Raw genomic sequence first — 20031 nt, forward strand, 5'->3', positions numbered from 1 at the left:
GCAGCGACAGTGGTCATTTCATTAATCAACCAGGGGGCGCCAAAATACGTGTTAATTTTGCACTTGAGCCTCTTTATACATGGGTTGGTTGTTTAGCAACAAAACCAACGCGTGCGCAACTATGGGACAAAGGACGACGGTTGGCTTAGATATATGTAAACTATATTATATTAATAACTAAACTATATTTCGTATCCAATGTTTGAAATTAATTTGCACTTGTCTCTCAAATCGTTACAGTTGGTTGAATAGCTGGCGATTTTCTTTGCCATATTAGCATGAAATGAACATGAAATCAGTCAAAACAAGACATGCTATCAACAACAAAATTAAACTAGCTGAAACGAGTCACTTACGATTCAACACATGGCAATTTCTTGCATTTGTTGGTAGCTATCTGTCCATCCAGAATCACAACAACTCGCGGACTTCTGCCACCGTCGAGCTGCGTGCCGCCCTCTTGTGGCCCCGTTGGGTAGCGGTGGCGTGCGCACATCGGACGAGCTTGTGGCAAGTGCCTCCACGGATTGTAGTGAGGAAAGGAGAAGCCAGCAAGCGTATGCAGTTACACCTTGTACAGAGATGGCCGTGTGACTCGTATCTTGTCTATTACGTACATAAAGGAACATCTGAAGGTATATGCACGTATAGGTAGGTGTACTTGAATATCTCGCCACAACGAAAGCTGACGGGGAAATATGTAATCAAACCAACGAAAGACAAGCATCTTTATGGCAGCACGTAGACATACCATACCGCCTGCTCCCGTATAGACTGAGACTCGACGACTCGAGTGTGGATTTTCAAGTTTGGATTTACCAACAGGCAGCTACAATTTTTAAAAGGAAATAATTTGAAAACGTGTCGTATCTTGCCTATTTTGAGGGAATATTGTTTTTAAACAATTAATGGCAACGAAGTGCAATTTAAAGGTCGCTTGAGCAACGTTTGAAATATTTTGGTTAGCTATAGAGCTTCATAACAGGAATATACATTATAGGGCTTTAGCTAGCTTGCTAGCTGTCTGGTACCAGCTTGCCTATAATAAATCCGAACGGACGTCAACGAGATGATACATTTAGGTAAGTGCAGTTTGCTTTCGATATTTCTATTGCAATGTAACACATTTCCAACCCTGCTTGACCGCTTGGAATATAGTCTATATTTCTATTCACCGGGGTAGTTTAGCTGTTACAATGTGTCATTTGTACGCAAACTACCGTGATATCTGATTGGGGTTTAACATTCTTGCAGCCGGTGATATCGGGTCAAATTGTCATATTTTACATTCCGCACATGGTAGGCTACAATGTTCATAAATTATTTCCAAGGCTACCGGTACGTTGTTTACATTCTGCCATTCTTACATTTAGTAGCGCGGGCGGGGATAGCCTAGTATAATGCCATCAAATGTATTATTTGCCAATTGATTTATACGGTAGCTTAGCATCCCCTGCTTAAACAACGAATATATTTTGTCATTATAACGTATCCATTTATGTTTTTTCTGGGGGGGGGATTAAATAACTTTGCTATAATTATAAATTATATCAAACCCTCGCTCGCTGGAGCCTATTTTAGACTACAGCCTTTTTCCTGCTACTGCTTCGAAACATTCAGTTGCAGCAGCCAGTGAAAAGCAAGAAAGAAGCCTTTTGAGGATGGACTTGCCCTTGCTGTGTTTATTGTAAACAATGTCCGGCTATCGGCTGCAAACGCTCTAACATTGCCATTTGATTTCTAGGTTATGATCAAACAATAATCAGTCAGTGTGTTTATTGTCTGACGATTGCCACACCAGCCCCTATACCACAAACGGTCTATAGAAGTGACTGTCTATAAAAATGATTGGCTGTAAATGACTTGTGCATTTGTAAGTCAAAATTGGCTATGCAAATTTGTCATTTTTTTGCTTTTTAAACAAAGAGCAATATTCTTTCCTGACACCTATTTTTGGTTATTCGCTTTAGGTAGACTATTTGATGAGCAAACAACTTTTTGAGGTTTGATGAAAATGAATAATAATCACTTGGGATAGTGGACCTTCATATAATGCATGTAATGTAAATATATTTCATTTTTTGTAAAACGGTAGAGTCAAAGCACTGGTTATGAGTTGGAACTGGATTAGCCCACAGGGAGTAAAGCACATGGGTTGTGTCTGAAATGGTACCCTATTCCCTATTTGTAGTCCACTAGGAATGGGGTGCCATTTTGGATGCTGCCATGGTCTATAATAGTGATGTGCTCAATTCATTATCAGACCATTCCTCCTTAGTAGAAATGCTGACGACTTCATGTTAAACCCCTGAACACAACCACTGAAAGCCATAATGAGTACAGCATCCATATTCTTAATAAATCGCAATACCAAAATGAACTCCAGTGAAACCGTTTGCTTCAGACGTGATGCTCTCTGTAGCATAGAAATAGAATAAGTACCCTATCAAATTGCTATGATCTGAGAGGCTTTGGCCATTCTAATCATTCTATTTCTATCTGCAGTACGCTGTCAGGCTCATCCATCCACGCATGGGAGAGCGCTCCAATAGTTGTGTCCTTTAAGCCACTTTAGTTTGTCTGAAAAAATTCAGTTCAAACGTGATCAGCTTATCCTCGGTCAGTTGTAATGATGTGTAATAAGACAAAGGGCTGATTTCATCCATGGATAGGAAGAAGCTCCAGGAATAGCAAGCCACTAGTCATGTGTAGTGGGCCTAGTAATAGTAATAAAAGGGCTCATTCATCCATTGTGATTGGAGCTTGAGTAGATAAGAGTTTGATGCGTAGTAATACAATAAAACGGGTTGATCCATCCATTGTGATGAGAGCTCCACTCCAGTAGTCGGCCTAAGCCACTTTAGTAACATGTTGTAATCCTGACTCATCATGTAGCCATCTGCTGATTATGGCCCTCTCACCTGGATTAGACTGTTCAGTGGGGAAGGAGACGAGGGCAGAGAGGACAGGAGAGGGTGTGAAAGAGTCAGAATTATCGAACCATCTATTATTCTGCTCTCTCTCTCTCTGAGGGATCTGGTAGTGAACGGTCCACCGTGTGCTTGATATCTTCACTACTTTCCGTCTCACACGCTTGACCTGGATTTGACTAAAGTAGTTGCTATGTTTTTCTACCCTGGGTTTCCCTAATGGGTAGAGAACAATCATTGTGTTCGATACAAGAATCAAAGTTCAGTTTTTAGTTTTTCAACACATTTCCAACTCCCAGTCTATCTGTAGATGCAGGACAGGCGCAACATGTCAAAGAGTCGGATACTGTGATGTCGATTTATTATGAGAGGAAGGAAGTTTAACTTTGATGGTTTTATATTTTCAAAGTCAGATAAGGGGTTTTATGTCCGTTTGATCCTCTCTTCTCAAGAAAGATGATTTTTGTATTCCGTGGTTGTTGGACAGTCTGTTTTTGGGTACAAGTGCACATTTTCATTCAGCTTCTATTTAAATACAAAATGTTATTTTTCACTTCATGGTAAGTTTCTCTAGTGTAGACCTGTTAGCTGAAGATCAGTGTTTTGGGCTTTGATATACTATACTCTCTAAGTTAGCCTACTCTACCGCCGGCTATTTACCAGTGTCTCTGTTCATGTCAGTATCCATCCCACCTCTGGGCCAAAGTCTAACCAGTGAAATTAATGACGCTGGTACGTTAATCATGTATTAATATCAGGACAGTTCCAGTTTACGTGCATGCCTTTCAAGTTAGGATTTGACCAGTAGCCTGTGATTGAATACCAGATTCCTGGTACTTGTTACTTTGACCAATAGAACACATGCTTTCATCTCATCATCAAAGTACTATATTCTTATTGGTCCTCCTTAGATTAGCTCCCGAGTGGCGCAGCGGTCTAAGGCACTGCATCTCGGTGCTAGAGGCGTCACAACAGACCCTGGTTCGATTCCAGGCTGTATCACAACCGGCCGTGATTGGGATTTCCCATAGGGCGGCGCACAATTGGCCCAGCGTCGTCCGGATTTGGCCGGGGTAGGCTGTCATTGTATATAAGAATATGTTCTTAACTGACTTGCCTAGTTAAATAAATAAAGATTGAAATGTGAATTCAGATGTATGAAAGATACCCTGACACTGTAGAAATGCTCCTGCAGTTTTATTGTGCAACATTTCCACCCCAAGGTCTTCGTCAGGCTGAGATACATTTTATGGCCTTATTTTGCCTGCTGTCAGAGTACAATGTAGCAACGACTCTTAAACTTTTCTTTCCAAAACGCACACCTCCCTGGCGGTTGGTTTTTGTTCTGTGCTCACGTGATGAATCAGCCGGAGATAATGAGCAATGCTTTAACGAACTTAGGGCTGTTACGGTGGCCATATTACCGCCATACCGGCGGTCACGAGTTATGACCACAGTCAAATTCCACGTTACCACGGTAATTAGGTTTCTCCAAGCTCTGATGCTGCTGGTGGTCATTTAGTAGCCTACCAAACTGGCTAACTTCCTGGTACTCAGCACTCTGTTGTCCCTCTAATCACTCTGACATCCGTGCAAATGTAATCAAAAATCTAGTCAAACACTTCATGCTGCGCAACATTTTTATAGACTAAATCAAAACTAATATCACACACATATATAATTTCAATTAAGAATTTAATTAATTAACATTAAATTAAGAATAGTCTGATGGGTGACAATATTAGCTTATCACTTGTGAATGATGCCCTGCTTGTGCATTAAGGCAAGAAACATCCCATACTTTTTCAAATCATAGTCGCACACCTCCTGTATCCTAGCCCATAGGCCTATATGTTTTGATAAGGTTTGTATCACAACTAAAGTGGGCAAATAACTTCTTATAATTAAGCACATTAATCCGCCTAACTGGCATACATAAGCAGCGCTTAATTTTCCACCATAAAAATGCATCTTTATAATAAAGCATTACATGCATAATCACATTTTCCGTAACTTTTCCTGCTAATTCATTGCATTTTGGAACATTCGCTCTTATAGCCTACAATGTGCACATTGCTGGGCTTATAATGTGAAAAAATAGCCTAATAGTTTATTTTAAAAATGTAAACTAAACGATCAGCCTCATTGCTTTTAAAACGTTTTTTTGATGTGAGTGGTTGTATTAATTTGGCATCTATCGCATCCCACAACTGTCCCAGAGTATGTTTGGAATATATATTTCTTGCACAGTTCTAACATCTTAAGAATGTGCCTCAGAATTAGTTTTAGAGTGATTCGGGCAGTTGCATCCCGGATGTGTCTGTCTTCATTCACTTGTAGCCTATTTCCTTTTTCTTAGCTGAAATTCCTGTGAGAAAGACCCGATCATGTGACGGGCACTGGCTACATCTGAGAGAACCATGTGAGTGAGAGGTGCTTCGGAACACGGCAGCCGGGAGATGGAAATTTATAATTAGCCTATTATATTCAGCCCAAGGGCACGACGGCCACATAAGGCATGGGTTTTTAGGGGGCATTACAGCCACACAAGGGGGATGCTGCCGGGAAATGATCAAGTGTTTGTCAAATTGTGAATGAGAGACTGATGAAGTGTGTGCAGCTTGTGACTTTTTTCAGATCATTAGTCCCTTCATGCAGCCTTAGAATGTATTAAACATCAAAACATATAACCCAACATTTCTATCACTACTAAAGTGGCATAAATAATTCTAAATAAGCATATAAGAGGGCCTGTTTCTTTGTTAACCGCTCAACACAGAATAGCTGCATGTGCACACTTCCTTTTGAAATAGTTTGGAGAAAATATCCTTGCCATTTTATTCAGCTGTGCTCAATTTTATTCTTCATACTATAAAATAATGGCATGGAATTCAAAGCAAATATTGTCTGCTAAATGAACTAGTGTAGCCCACAGCCATATGGCATAGCCAGATCAGGGCCTAACATAAGGACAAGTTAAGAGTGTGCTATTCTGTTCTTCTGAAATGGACTACATTTTCTTTATCATGTTACTTTAGAATAAATAATGGATTTATTGTGATGGTGAAGGCCATATTACATGGATTTATTAGACTTTTAAAAATGTAGATGTTCCAAAGGTCTGCATCAGTGGCTTGTAGGCTATGCGCTATGCTAAACATGTTTATGCTAATTAACGGCCAATTACAGTGACACCGGCAGTTATTTGCTTGACAATCACCGGCTGACAAAATGTCATGAGCCCTAAACGAGCTTATGAGAATTCCTCTGTCCGTGTCTCCCCCCTGTCCCCATAATCACCCGTGTCCCCCCCCGCCCTCACCCGTGCCTTGTCCCCTGTCTTCCCCCTCCAGTCATATCCATGCTCCAAGCATGTCTCCCCTCCAACCCAGAAGGGTTTGAACCAATAGCAAACTTATGAGGGTTCCTCCATCCGTGTCCCCCACTCCTCACTCCCCATGTCCCCATCCATCCCTGTCTGTCCGCCGTGCCCCCCAGAAGGGTTTGAACCCACCAATAGCAAGGAGTGATAGGGCAGTGTGGCGGTGGCATCTGGGCACCAAACGCAAAGAAATACAACCACTAGAACGGCATCTCCATTCAAGTCAATGATGCCATAATGGGTGGACCGGCATTGATTTTGTGCAGTGATTCTATTTCTATGACTGCTGTGCCCTGGACAGAGCAAATCATCTCAGGGCAAAACTTGCAGAGCTTCTACTCCTTATGCTCCCAGTCACACAGTCAAGTCACTCAGCCTGTAGTAATATTTCTATGTTAATGGATTCCAATCTCTCCACTCATTTTTCTCTACGCCCATTCCAACCTCTCTCATTCCTATCTGACTCTCATTTGTCTTTGTAATTGTATTTTTCTCTGTCCCACTCCTCCCTGCGCAAACTGTGGTTGTTTTTGTTCAAGCAGAAATGTAGCTATAGTCACTGCTTTCATTCACACACACTGGTACATATTTTATCAGGGAAAATCCCCTCCAACCCCCTTTTTGTCTGTCACCCCCCTCTCTTTCTCTTGCTCTTGTTCTCTTACACACACACACATTTTCCCACCCCGTCAAACCATCCAGCCCCCCTCCTGCCTGCGGTTTCTCTCTCTCTCTCTCTCTGTCCCCCCTTTATTCACACTTTTCATCAAACTCATGTCCCAACTACCCCCCCCAAACATCTGTCTGCCTCCCACTCACACACACACACACAGCCCAGCCCCCCCAATTACATGCAGGAACATGCACTAGTGATAGGAAGTTCGGCTCTTTTTGCTGACTCAGATCTTTTTGACTCGTTCAGTCAAAAGAACAACTCTTTCGACTCATTTCATTCATTTTAATCAGTAATGCCCAGAGCACGCTGAACTGAAAACTCGAGTCATGATTCTATAAGCCTCTCGTTTACCATAGGGGGCACGCAGGGCCCCGTACCAGCGAACGATTAACTAAAACTCATGAGTCATGATTCTACAAGCCTCTCGATCATATGTCATTCAACATAGGGGACTTATTGGAGCTGTCATTTGTGACTGAGACTTGTAAAAGTGTGCTTTTAATCAATGTACATTTGTTGATTTCCAGGCATACAAATAAGATTCTTTCTTGATACATTTGAAACGAGGTCTAGTTGTGGCCGCAACCGGACTAGATTGTGAACGACTTTTGACGGAATGTATTGCTTGACTGCTGTGGGGGTGATAAGCACAATATTGTTTGCGAACTGCAGCCCTGCCAAACAATCTGTTCTCGAGTTCGAGTTTAAGTGGAGTCTGTGTATGCTTTGGTTCTATAAAGCTGTGTCCATCATAGCATTCAATAATCAATTAATTGACATATTGCACCATGCGATCAATTATCAGTTCTTAACATTTTTCTTCTCTGTGCTGCCTGCAGTGTGATCTATTTTCCTGTGAACATATGATAGACGGTTGTTGGTCGTAGCACGTCTCTGAAGCCACTGAGTCGGCGGTGCGTGTATTAATCCTGCTGTAGGACTAGCAGGTAAAACAAACGACTAAAATTAACGAGTCACTCAGAAAACAAATCATGACTCTCGAGTCAGTAAAAAGAGTCGTTCAAAAAGAACGACTCGTTTGTGAACTGCGCATCACTAACACACACACACACACTGGCATGCACCCCCATTCCCCTGGCTCCTCCTTTGTCTGCCTGACTAAATCTACAGAGGCCGTTCAGTCCTAGGGGATTAATGTGTGTATGCCCACGAAGGGAGGGATGAAAAGAGGCAGGGAGGGAGGGATGAAAAGAGGGAGGGAGCGATGTACCACAGTGTTTGTTTGCAGTTTAGTGTGACGGGAGAGAGTGAGAGAGAGACCCTCAGTCTATTCTCCATATCTAACTATGTGATTGAGAGTGTGGTAGCCTAAATTATGTGATTTTAGTTTCCCATGTTTGAATTGTCCTGTAAAATGTTCAAACTTTGAGTTCCAGTTTCTTTAGAGAAGTTGCGGGTTAAATGAAAGGAAGCAATAACCAACTGAATGTGCCATGGTGATATTTGCTGTGCATTTCAAAAAACTATTAGACCTTGTTATTAGCCCGACTGCAGGTGTACATACCGATATGCTCCGTAAAGGGCCTGGAGGGACAGGGAGGCAGAATACAGCATGTATTGAATGTTCACATCTCATTACACGTAAGTCTACTTGATGTAACTGCGTTACTGCAAGGCTGAATGGATGGGACTCAGACCAGTATTGACATGTGATTGTGAACATGTGCCTTCACACAAAAGCACAGGAGTTGCGTCTCAAATGGCACCTATTCCCTATATAGTGCACTACTTTTGACCAGATGCCTAGGCACACTATTCCCTATATAGTTCAATCATTTTGACCAGGGATCTGGTCAAAACTTTTGCACTTTATAGGGAATAGGGTGCCAAACACTAGTTTTTGTCAGGGCTCTGGTCAAAAGTAGTACACTATATAGGGAATAGGGTGATTTTTGGGACAGTGGTGGTTTAACATATTTTCTGCCTACATGGGCGGTCATTTGCCTGGTGTCAGGAAATTCCTTTTGACATAATTTAAAAAAAAAACATTTTTTTAAGGGGACATGTTTGTGTGTGCTTGAGTGTACGTTACACACATCGTTACACACATCTGTATGTGTATGTGCATATTTGTGGGTGTGTGTGTGTGTTTGCGTGTGTGTGTGTGAGAGAAAGAGGGAAGGGCTGTGTGAATGTGTTTGATGCACTGTGATAACTGTCTGGTATGTGGATGTGGCGGTCATTACATAGGAACTCCTTGCCTTACGGGACACTGGGAAAGAAGCTGTTTAAAGGAGAACTTCCCTTTCTGTTGTTTTGTCTCCTGCGCCGCCCATTTCATGCTGAGGCCTTACCTATTTATCCATGTCTGTCTGATTCATAGACTCACTTTATATAGTATGTTTGTCCCCACTGTCTGTGGTCTCTTGGTATGTCTGTCTAACCTGGTCCTAGTTCTGTTTGTGCTGTCTTGCAAATTACCATAGAAGTTGGCAGGAGAGCACAAACAGAACTAGGACCAGGCTAATGTATGTCCCGTACACTTACATAATATGTCTGGGGTTCACCACAACCACATTGGTTTCGTTTCCTAGTTTTTATGGTCATATTTATATCTATTGATAAAGACGAAGACCACAATCAGATGTTGGACTTACCTTTCCAGCCAGCAAGATTCTTTGTATGTCTATCCCACAGACTTATAGAAATGTCTTTCCCCGAATCCCCATTGGTGTTCACCACAGTGGTTCATTTCCCTAGTTTGTGTTCACGTCAATTGATAAGGACAATGTGAAAAGGACATATGAGAGCCAGGACGATACGGCTCGGGTAAGAACGGTAATGTGAGGGGAATACGTCAGCTGAGAGGTTTGTAAGAATATTACTGTCTCGCTCCCATTAGGCTAGTAGATACTTACTCGACTAGACAGCCACTAGACCCAGAGTAGTCCTATGGCATGTTTCCACAACCATAATAGCTTTTGTGCCGTATATAGAAAAAGGGCATATACCTTTCATCTTTGTCTCAATCCTGATGCTGCACACTGGAGTTATATTCTTTAGTCAGATGGAGGTTCTTGCCTTGCAGTAGTGTTTATTACTGTACCGTATAGGTCTTAGTACATGTCTTTATGTCTGCTTCTGGAATGTAACTGAACTGGAATTCTTTCTCGATCCCCTCCCTTCATGGTGTCCCTAGCAGTTAGTCTAGTATCTCCTCCCTTCATTGTGTCCCTAGCAGTTAGTCTAGGATTTCCACCCTTCATTGTGTCCCTAGCAGTTAGTCTAGTATCTTCTCCCTTCATGGTGTCCCTAGCAGTTAGTCTAGGGTCTCCTCCCTTCATGGTGTCCCTAGCAGTTAGTCTAGGGTCTCTCCTCCCTTCATGGTGTCCCTAGCAGTTAGTCTAGGGTCTCTCCTCCCTTCATGGTGTCCCTAGCAGTTAGTCTAGGGCAGGGGTGTCAAACTCATTTCGCATCGTGGGCCACATACGGCCTAGGGAGATGTCAAGTGGGCCGGACCATTAAAATTATACCATACTCTGCTATAAATAACCAAAATATCATGTCTTTCCTTTGTTTTGGTGTAAAGAAGCACAAGAACATTAGGAAAATATTGAAATTTAATGAACTATCCTTTTACAAAACATTTCATGAAACACCTCATATTTCCTTAGACAAATGTGCAATTTACTTTTATCATTCACAAATATGCATTGCAACTGATCCCACTGATTGTACAAAGGCACAAAACTTTAATTGGTACTGAAAAATATAGTAATGCACTTTAAGATTAAATGAGACTTTTAAAGAAAGGAATTTTTAAACCACTTACACATACGCATATAAAATCTAAATGTAATCCCTGCGTACACCTTACAAACTAAGGAGAGTGATTTTAAATGTGTAATGAAGAAAGTGTTCGCCTGTCCTGTAAATCTGTAAACTTCATACATGAAACATACATACACATACAATACATACTGAAAATTTATGGAGTTGTATGAACAGTAGAATTCCATCACACAACTTTTGTTTTGAAGCTGCTGACTAACATTAAAGTGCACATTTTTTAAATCACCATAGTAAGGATTCATCTTCACAGAGCTGTATTCTTTCAATGCAAACAGTATCTAAGGCAGCATTTTAAAGGTGTTAGTCTAGTCTGGACTTGTATTTGTTCCTGAAACTTGGCATCTTTTGGCCTGTACAAGTGCATCAACACCAGGTGTCATGTCCTGACTAGCTGTCACTTTCAGAATGTCATTTAAGTGCTTGTTTGTGAGCCTTGAACGCATTTTTGTTTTATTGATATTCATCACTGAGAAAATTTGTTCACAAAGGTAGGTTGTCCCAAACATGCACAAAATTTTAGCAGCCAGGGCTGTTAATTTGGGGTACCCTGGTAGTAGATACTGATAAAATCTGTCCAGACCTACAGAGGCAAATTTGCCCTTCAAATCTGCATCACACTGCAAATCAATTATCTCTAGCTGAATTTCGACCGGCAGATCAGAAGCTTTAACTGTGAAAGGTGAGCGAAAAACTGAAAATTCTGTCTCAAGTTCACCAAATACCTGAAAACGTTTCTCAAACTCCCGCAGTAGTCCTGCAATTTTGTCTTTGTACCGTTTCATGTCCGCATCAGGTCTGGTCACACACACATCTCTCAGACAGGGGAAATGAGCAGGGTTGCCATTTGCCAGTTGCATCTCCCACAAAGTCAGCTTCAACTTAAATGCATGTATGTTGTCAGAAAACTGTGTGACAACTTTTTTGCGGCCTTGCAACATTTTGTTCAGATTGTTCAAGTGTTCAGTAATATCAACCAAGAATGCAAGGTCCCGTAGCCATTCCTGAGATTGTAATTCCAACACCGGTTTTCCTTTTTTCTCCATGAACTGTCCGATTTCCTCTCGTAGATCAAAGAAATGCCTCAGCACAGCGCCTTGACTTAACCATCTCACTTCAGTGTGGTATGGCAGGCTGTGGGTAATGTTGCTGTCGCTGAGAAGTTTGTCAAACTGACGATGGTTCAGACCTCTGGACCGGATGAAATTTACAGTGCGAACAACCACCTCCATGACGTGGTCCATTTTCAGCGACTTGCAACACAATGCCTCCTGGTGCAAAATACAGTGAAATGTCCAGAAACGATCTCCTCCATTAAGGGCTTGTACTTTGTCTTTGAACTTTGTCGCGACACCTGCTTTCTTTCCGACCATGGATGGCGCGCCGTCTGTAGCCAGGCTGACAGCGCGGGACCAGTCCACTCCAACTCTGTCCAATGCAGCAACGACAGAGCCGAAAATGTCCTCGGCTGTTGTGGTGTCCATCATTGGCACCAACTCAAGAAACTCTTCAGTAACAGTCAATGTCTCATCAACTCCTCGAATAAATATGGCCAGTTGGGCCACGTCTGTGATGTCAGTGCTCTCGTCAATTGCCACGGAAAATGCAATAAATGACTTGACTCTCTGTTTCAATTGACTGTCTAAATCTGCCGATAGTTCCGAAATCCTCTCTGCTATAGTATTCCTCGTCAGGCTAATATTGGCAAAAGCTTGTCGCTTCTCGGGACATACAAGTTCAGCCGCCTTCATCATGCATCGTTTAACAAAGTCACCGTCGGAATACGGCTTCGATGCTAATGCTATTTCGCTAGCAATTAGGTAGCTGGCTTTTACCGCTGCTTCACTGACTTCTCGGCTCTGGATGAAAGTTGACTGCTGTTTCCTCAGACCCGCCAGCAATTCGTTAATCTTATCTCTTCTCAGTTGTCCTTGCAAGCCGTCATATTTTTCGCTGTGATGAGTCTCGTAGTGGCGTCGAATATTATATTCCTTCAATACCGAAACTTGTTGCAAACACACCAAGCACGAAGGTTTTCCGTGCATCTCTGTAAATAAATAGGACGTGGTCCATTTTTCTTTGAAAATTCTACACTCCTTATCTACTTTTCTCCGTTTGGATAATGACATTTTGGCTAATGAGGGTGTAGCGGAGAGGTAGAGACCAAGGTATTAACAACGTCGTAACAAGCAGCAGATGGCGCATTGATACCGTCTGCTGTTTTCAGTCTGTCTCAGTGATGCGGCTTGTCTTCTACTCTGATGGAAAGAGTGCGCCCCTTAGCGGATAATCCATGAATTGCAGCGAATTAAAAATATTAATTCCATGTCTTTTATGCATTTTTTCCACTTTCAAATTATCCTGCGGGCCTGATCGAACCTCCTTGGGGGCCGGTTCCGGCCCGCGGGCCGTATGTTTGACACCCCTGGTCTAGGGTCTCTCCTCCCTTCATGGTGTCCCTAGCAGTTAGTCTAGGGTCTCTCCTCCCTTCATGGTGTCCCTAGCAGTTAGTCTAGGGTCTCTCCTCCCTTCATGGTGTCCCTAGCAGTTAGTCTAGGGTCTCTCCTCCCTTCATGGTGTCCCTAGCAGTTAGTCTAGGGTCTCTCCTCCCTTCATGGTGTCCCTAGCAGTTAGTCTAGTATCTCCTCCCACCTTTGTACTATTGTATCACTCATTTGAGTGACAGGTATTGATATTGTGGGTCTGAGATTCTGATTCTCAGAGAGGACATGCTTGACTGGATGTTGAGTAATTGTGATAGGATATGAAGGAGACATATGGTTGTAATGAGCTTCTGTTAGTCCCCCTGTGGAGAGTAAACGTTGACATTTTAAATGTTGGGGTATAACAACGTTACAATTACGATTTTATTTACTTACTTTGTAACCTCGTCCCCTGGCAAATTGCAACTACAGAGAGAGCTGACTGGTGGTTGTGACTACTTAGATACCTTGTTGAAATACTTTTCTTTCTGAACAAGATAGATAGCCTTCCAATGCCATATGTAGGCTATTCAAATGAACAAGTCATCACAACTGACTGTTCTGAACTAGCTGTTACGTAACATTATACAAGGATGGTGGTTGACAAGAGTCTTTAGCACCATACTGTAACTGTGTGTCCCGTTGCGCATGAATATCATTGTAGGCTAACTGGAGTCCTGAAGCGCTTACTTCCCTACATGTACCGACACCTGCACACTCTCCTGGACAGACTCATTCATTTACTACAGGGCTAACCTCTTCACTTCCTCACTTCTCTGAACATTTCTTTAGTTATTGATAACTTCATTTAACAGTGGATCGCTTCTTTAGTGTCAGGGTTGGGCTCAATTCAGTTTCAAACTGTGTAAATTCTGGAAGTCTATTGTTTTCTTTGAGGATATTTCAGCTACATTTTAGAGCTCGAGTGATCAATAACTAGGCTTACTTAGCACATTTCCCTTTTATCATGTAAAAAGTTGAGATTTTGCCCTGACAATTTTCTTTATGAACAGTACTGTAGATTTGTGAAATGTATTAGGCTATTACTGTGTAATAGAGGAGCTACAAAAACAAGTTGACAGACACCGTTAAGAGTTTACAGATTAATGGCTGCTGTGACAGGGTCGGAAAATACCTGACACCTAGAGACAGGCGGAGAGTGACAGAGATTTTACTGCAGGGGAAACCACACACCCACACACCCAGAGGGAATTATTACAGCGTTCAAATGGTTGTGGGTGTGTACTGTATGTGTGTGTGTTTACAGATGTAGGATCTTAAATTAGGGTTACAAAGGGTCGGAAACTTACCTTTACATTTCTGGAATTTGGGGAATTTTTCTTAATTTAATCAAAAGTTAGCTCATAACAGTGAACCTTTTTTTGTGGGATACACATAAGGCAATTCTAGGTCTTGTGGCATATTTTGGTTAAACTAGCCCCAATTCAATGGAATTGCAACCCTCTGCATGCACAGTGCATTCTTCCATCACATGTACAGCTGATTCTCAAGGTCCAGCACACTAATGAGATAACTGCTTAACTATTTATCTGTACATGGAATTGTATTTGTTTTTGTTTTTTTACAAATGTTTTCCTAATCTTTATAGGAAAATGACACGGGCACTATCTGATGTGTGGAGACATTTCACTGCAACTAATGTAGAAGGAAAAGCTGTGTAAATACTGTGCCAAATCATATGTGAAGAATGCAACAAAGATGCAGAGTCATCTGGCCAAGTGCATAAAGTTCCCTCAGCGCTCACAACAAGCAACCTCTGACAAATGTCCCTCTACTTCTATTCAAGGTGAAAATGATGAATCAGACACCTTATCGATAGAAACAGCTCATGGTCAAGTGTTTTGAATCAATGGAGCAACGTAGTCAGAGAAATGCTGATGAATGTCTTGCTCGAGCTGGGTATGCAACTGGTTCTCCTCTAATGCTCACAGGCAATGTGTATTGGAAGTTATTTCTGAATGTTCTTCACCCAGCATAAACCCCTCCAACCAGACATGCTTTATCTACTCATTTGCGGGATACAGAGTTCAAGTGAAGGTCAAGCAAATCATAGAGAAAGCAGACTGTATTGCAATCATCTCTGATGGGTGGTCGAATGTTCGTGGGCAAGGATTAATTAACTACATCATCTCCACCAGTATTCTACAAGAGCACAGACACAAGGGACAACATACACACCGGTCTCTACATTGCAGATGAGCTGAAGGCAGTCATCAATGACCTTTGACCACAGAATGTATTTGCACTGGTGGCAGACAATGCTGTGAACATGAAGGCTGCTTGGTCTAAAGTGGAGGATTCCAACCCTCACATCACACCCATTGGTTATGCTGCTCATGCATTGATTCTGTTCCCCAAGGACATCGTGGCACTGAAAACAATGGATACACTCTACAAGAGAGCCAAGGAAATGGTTAGGTATGTGAAGGGTCATCGAGTTATAGCAGCAATCTACCTCACCAAGCAAAGTGAGATGAATAAGAGCACCACATTGAAGCTGCCCAGCAACACCCGTCAGGAGCCTGAAACTCCTGAAACCTATAGCAGTAGCCATTGCACGGGTTGAGGGAGAGAATGCTATCCTGTCTGATGTTCAGACTCTGCTTGCAGATGTAAGAGAAGAAATCCGTACTGCCCTGCCAACTTCACTGCTGCTGCAAGCAGAGGAAAAAGCAGTTCTGAAATACATCAAAAAGCGGGAAGACGTCTGCCTGAAGCCCATACACGCCGCGGCATACATGTTGGACCCCAAGTATCCTGGCAAGAGCATCCTGTCTGGTGCAGAGATCAACAAGGCCTATAGTCTCATCACTACAGTGTCTTGCCACGTTGGCCTGGATGAGGGCAAGGTTCTTGGCAGTTTGGCAAAGTACTCTTCCAAGCAAGCGCTTTGGGATGGAGATGCAATATGGCAGTCGTGCAAACATATCTCATCAGCCACCTATTGGAAGGGACTTTGTGGATCTGAGGCTCTTTCCCCTGTTGCCTCCATCATCCTCCAAATCCCACCAACAGCCGCCGCCTCAGAGCAACTGGTCCTTGTTTGGGAACACACACACCAAAGCACGCAACAGGCTGACCAATACAAGGGGTTAAAAATTGGTGGCCATCTGGGCAAATTTGAGGCTTTTTTAGCCTGACAACTAGCCATCCTCAACAAGGTTGGAAAGTGACAGTGAAGATGAGGCCTCAGAGTCTGATGTTCAAGAGGTGGACATTGAGGAGGTCCAAGGAGAAGACATGAAAGCCTGAGAGGAAGACAACCAAAGCTTTAGTTTCTAGACTATCATTTTACAGATGTATGTTGAAAACATTTTTGGGAGATGCGATGGATCATTGGGGATCATTCAATATTCCCTTTTGTTGTTCAGTGAAATCATCCCATGTGAAGAGAACTCATTTAATTAAAGTTCAATTCGTAACAATTTTTTTACATTTCTATTGGAAGGATTTAATCATTTGCAATTATGTCTACTTATGATAAGGTAAAAGGTTTATGTTTCCTTCTTCATATGATATGGTAAATATATCCAATGCCAAAAACATCTACATTTATATGGTATTCATATTAATTTGCATGTATTTCCATTAATTCCCATATATTCCTGTTAATTCCCATTTATTCCCGCAGAAAGTTTCCACCTCTGAATATTCCCCAAAATGTGCAACCCTGATCTTAATTCGACCTATATTGTCACAGCAAAATAAAATCCTGCAGCAACAGCATTTGAACATTTAGTACATAATGTTGCTTGATTGGTGGTTAGGCTATTAGCTGGCCAAAAGTAGGCTACATGAAAAGTGCATTCCTGTTAATATAATTTGTGTTAGGGTGGGTTTTAAGTGAATTTATGTAAATCACAAAGTTAATCTGTATTTCTTGCTTTGCAGGAAAATTCTCAGCAATAAAAGAGATCAAATTATGATCCTCCATCTGTGTGTGTGTGTGTGTGTGGTAATCTATTAGCCCTCTATAGAAGGTTGTGTGTTAGTAGTGGAGATTCCGTCTGATCAGTTTCACTCACTGTCTGTCTGGTGGAAGTGGACACCATTGATGGGCGACTCAAATTCACTTAGCCAGCCCTACTGACTGTCATTGAATAAATGAATGAAGTATATTTGCTGGCATCAAATGACATGCCTTACTAACTGCCTGGGCAGTGTTGCTGTGCTGACGATAATGATTATGATGACTCTGTGTACTCTACATATATTACCCCCATTGTGCCGATCTGTGGCGTTCACTCCAGTTCAATTTGACTAGGCCTGCGTCTGAAGTAGCACCCTATTCCTTTAATAGTGCACTGCATTTGACCAGAGCTCATTTGACCAGGGTTGTATATAGGGAATAGGGTGCCATTTGTGATGCAGTTTATCCCCCTCTGCTCATGAATGAATCATTCAGAAATGGTCCATAATACCGCCTCGTCCATTTGTTTTTTATCATCACAATAGGATCTAGCACCACTGTATTGATTAATGGTCTTCACTGAACACAACTACAGTTGCAACACACTCATAAACTTCTGATTGATGACAAGCTGATAAACTCAAAGCAAAGCTGGGTAAGATAGTCTTCAATTAAAGATTCCTTAGTTGAAATAGTTTACGGAGTCATGCGCAACACTTTATAGGTGGTGCTGGGCTGTAGGAAACTGCAATCATTTCCTTAGTTGAATCATCAATGCTACTCTAGCCCTTAACGAAGGTTAGGCTGTCATCAAGGTTTTTGATTTGTTGTTTTTCTCAGAGTAGGCCATAATCATCTCAAGTCTGACCATACTTGGGAAACTTGTGGCATGGCCTGTGCTTACGCCATCTAATTAGTACAATTAATCACCTTACGGTCTTCATCATTTACCCACAAACACTGGGAATAATGCCATCTTTGACTATTTCGTCCAACATGAAGTATTAGCCAGTATCCCTTGCAAAAAAGGCAATCAACACTTGAGGTGGAATAGACACTGGGGAAATGCCTGGGAATAACACCATGAATTGGTGTTAGCCTGGCAGTATTTAAAGTGTGCTATTAGGAATCGGTTACATTCAAAATGATGGAACCATTTCCTCCGAGGATTGTATGAACATTTCCCCATTTTTAATGAAGAACATCGGATTTGGTATGATTTTAGACACTGCGAGCAAGCATCCTTTGACAGTCGGTAATGACTGTGGAAATGAGTATAGAGTCCCAGTAAAAAAAATCCAATCAATGTTTGATTCTTCAGAATCCTCTCAGGCCTGCCCTCTCTGTGCCTCTGAAACTGTGCTGTCCCCCCAATGACCAGAACATCAAACTAAAACATTCTCAAACGTCAACGTCAAACTGTTGTTCTTCTTGGAAATGAATGCTTTAAATATGCACGAATATGACTTTTACAGTGGAAAGTTATTCGCATCTCACTATACTAGCCTGCTGAATATTAATGCGTTTTTATTTGTTTGTTTTCTTCACAGAATTTACCTGAGGAGATTCACCTTTTACACTTTGAAGGAGGGATTTATCCAGAAAAGGAGGAAAGGGACACCAGCTTCCCTCTCTCCCAGAGACTTGAAAGACTTTCCTTGGCCTGTGTGTGTTTGTGTGTATATAGGTTGGCCGAGGTGAAGCTTTATTGAGGTACCCTCAGAAGGTGCAGGGGAAAGGCTATGTACTTTAGGAGATGGAGAGAAGGAAAGTAAGGATCGAAAGTTATTGTCGGTCGGGTGGAGAAAAGAAGCACTGTACTGCTTATCTGTTACCTCTGTAAAGACTAAAGAAAGGAGAGAGGAGGAGAAGAGAGGAGGAGGGAGTCTAATCTAGTGGCAGGGCCCAGTCTCGTAGTGACCAGCAACACTGGAAGAACAGCAGCCAGAGAACCTAGAAGGTGGGTAATAAGAGGACCACAAAAAGAGAGGAGAGACTGGGACTGAAGGAGAACCAAAAGGTCGGAGGAGAGGACGGGGAGGAGGAGGCGGCGCATCCCCATGGCGACGGACCCTGGGGAACCCACAGGAACGGAGGACTCTTCGGAGAAACCTGTTGGCGCACGGGAGGAGGAGACGGACCAGGAGGGCAGCAGGAGGGAGAGGACGCACAGCACCCCCTCAGACTTCCCCTCCTCCCAGACCCAGGAGAGGAGAACCGCAGAGGGAGGGGAGACAGGAGGAGGCAGCGGAAGGGGTGGAGGGCCCGGAGAGACCAGGGACAGTAAGGAAGTGGAGCCCCTGGCGGTTAGACCCATGTCTCTCTCCACACCCTCGTCCCCGGCTGCGACTGCGGCGGCTTCAAAGTCAGGGGGTCACGGGCCGAGGCTGAGGAGAGAGAAGCGTTTCTTCAGGAAGAGTGTGGAGATCTGTGAGGAGGACGATGTGGTAGCGGATCCCCCAGTTGTCTCGCACTCCGCCCCCTACCTGGACTCAGTCATCACCCTCGGTGGCACCCAGGTCGCTACCGCCGCCTCTGCAGCCCTGGGACATGACACGGCCGACCACGACCCATCCAACCTCAGCTCCACCCAGGACCCCGGGGCCAAGGACCCCCCCTCTTCCGCCCCACCCCAGACGGGGAAGGAGAGAGACAGGGAGCAGGAGGAGGAGGCAGAGATGAAGGCCGTGGCCACCTCGCCGGGGGGGAGGTTTCTGAAGTTTGACATTGAGCTGGGGAGGGGTGCCTTCAAGACCGTTTACAAAGGCCTGGACACTGAGACATGGGTGGAGGTGGCCTGGTGCGAACTACAGGTGAGA

At 43.0% G+C, this 20031-nt stretch overlaps 1 protein-coding gene across 3 annotated transcripts in view; it reads left to right on the plus strand.

The window, feature by feature from the left end:
- The first annotated feature begins 560 nt into the window (after positions 1–560).
- Positions 561–20031, plus strand: part of si:dkey-151g10.3 (serine/threonine-protein kinase WNK2) — a 75805-nt gene continuing 56334 nt past the window's right edge. For 2 of the 3 annotated variants that reach the window (XM_055930998.1, XM_055931000.1), the window contains exons 1-2: positions 754–1082; positions 18763–20025. In XM_055930998.1, the coding sequence (XP_055786973.1) occupies positions 19273–20025 (753 nt within the window). In that variant the 5' untranslated portion in view covers positions 754–1082; positions 18763–19272. Of the gene's footprint in view, positions 652–753; positions 1083–18762; positions 20026–20031 lie in introns of those variants that run through there. The other variant, XM_055930999.1, reaches the window with a different exon arrangement.

The sequence above is a fragment of the Salvelinus fontinalis genome, chromosome 8, assembly GCF_029448725.1.
Source record: "Salvelinus fontinalis isolate EN_2023a chromosome 8, ASM2944872v1, whole genome shotgun sequence".
Taxonomy (NCBI): domain Eukaryota; kingdom Metazoa; phylum Chordata; class Actinopteri; order Salmoniformes; family Salmonidae; genus Salvelinus; species Salvelinus fontinalis.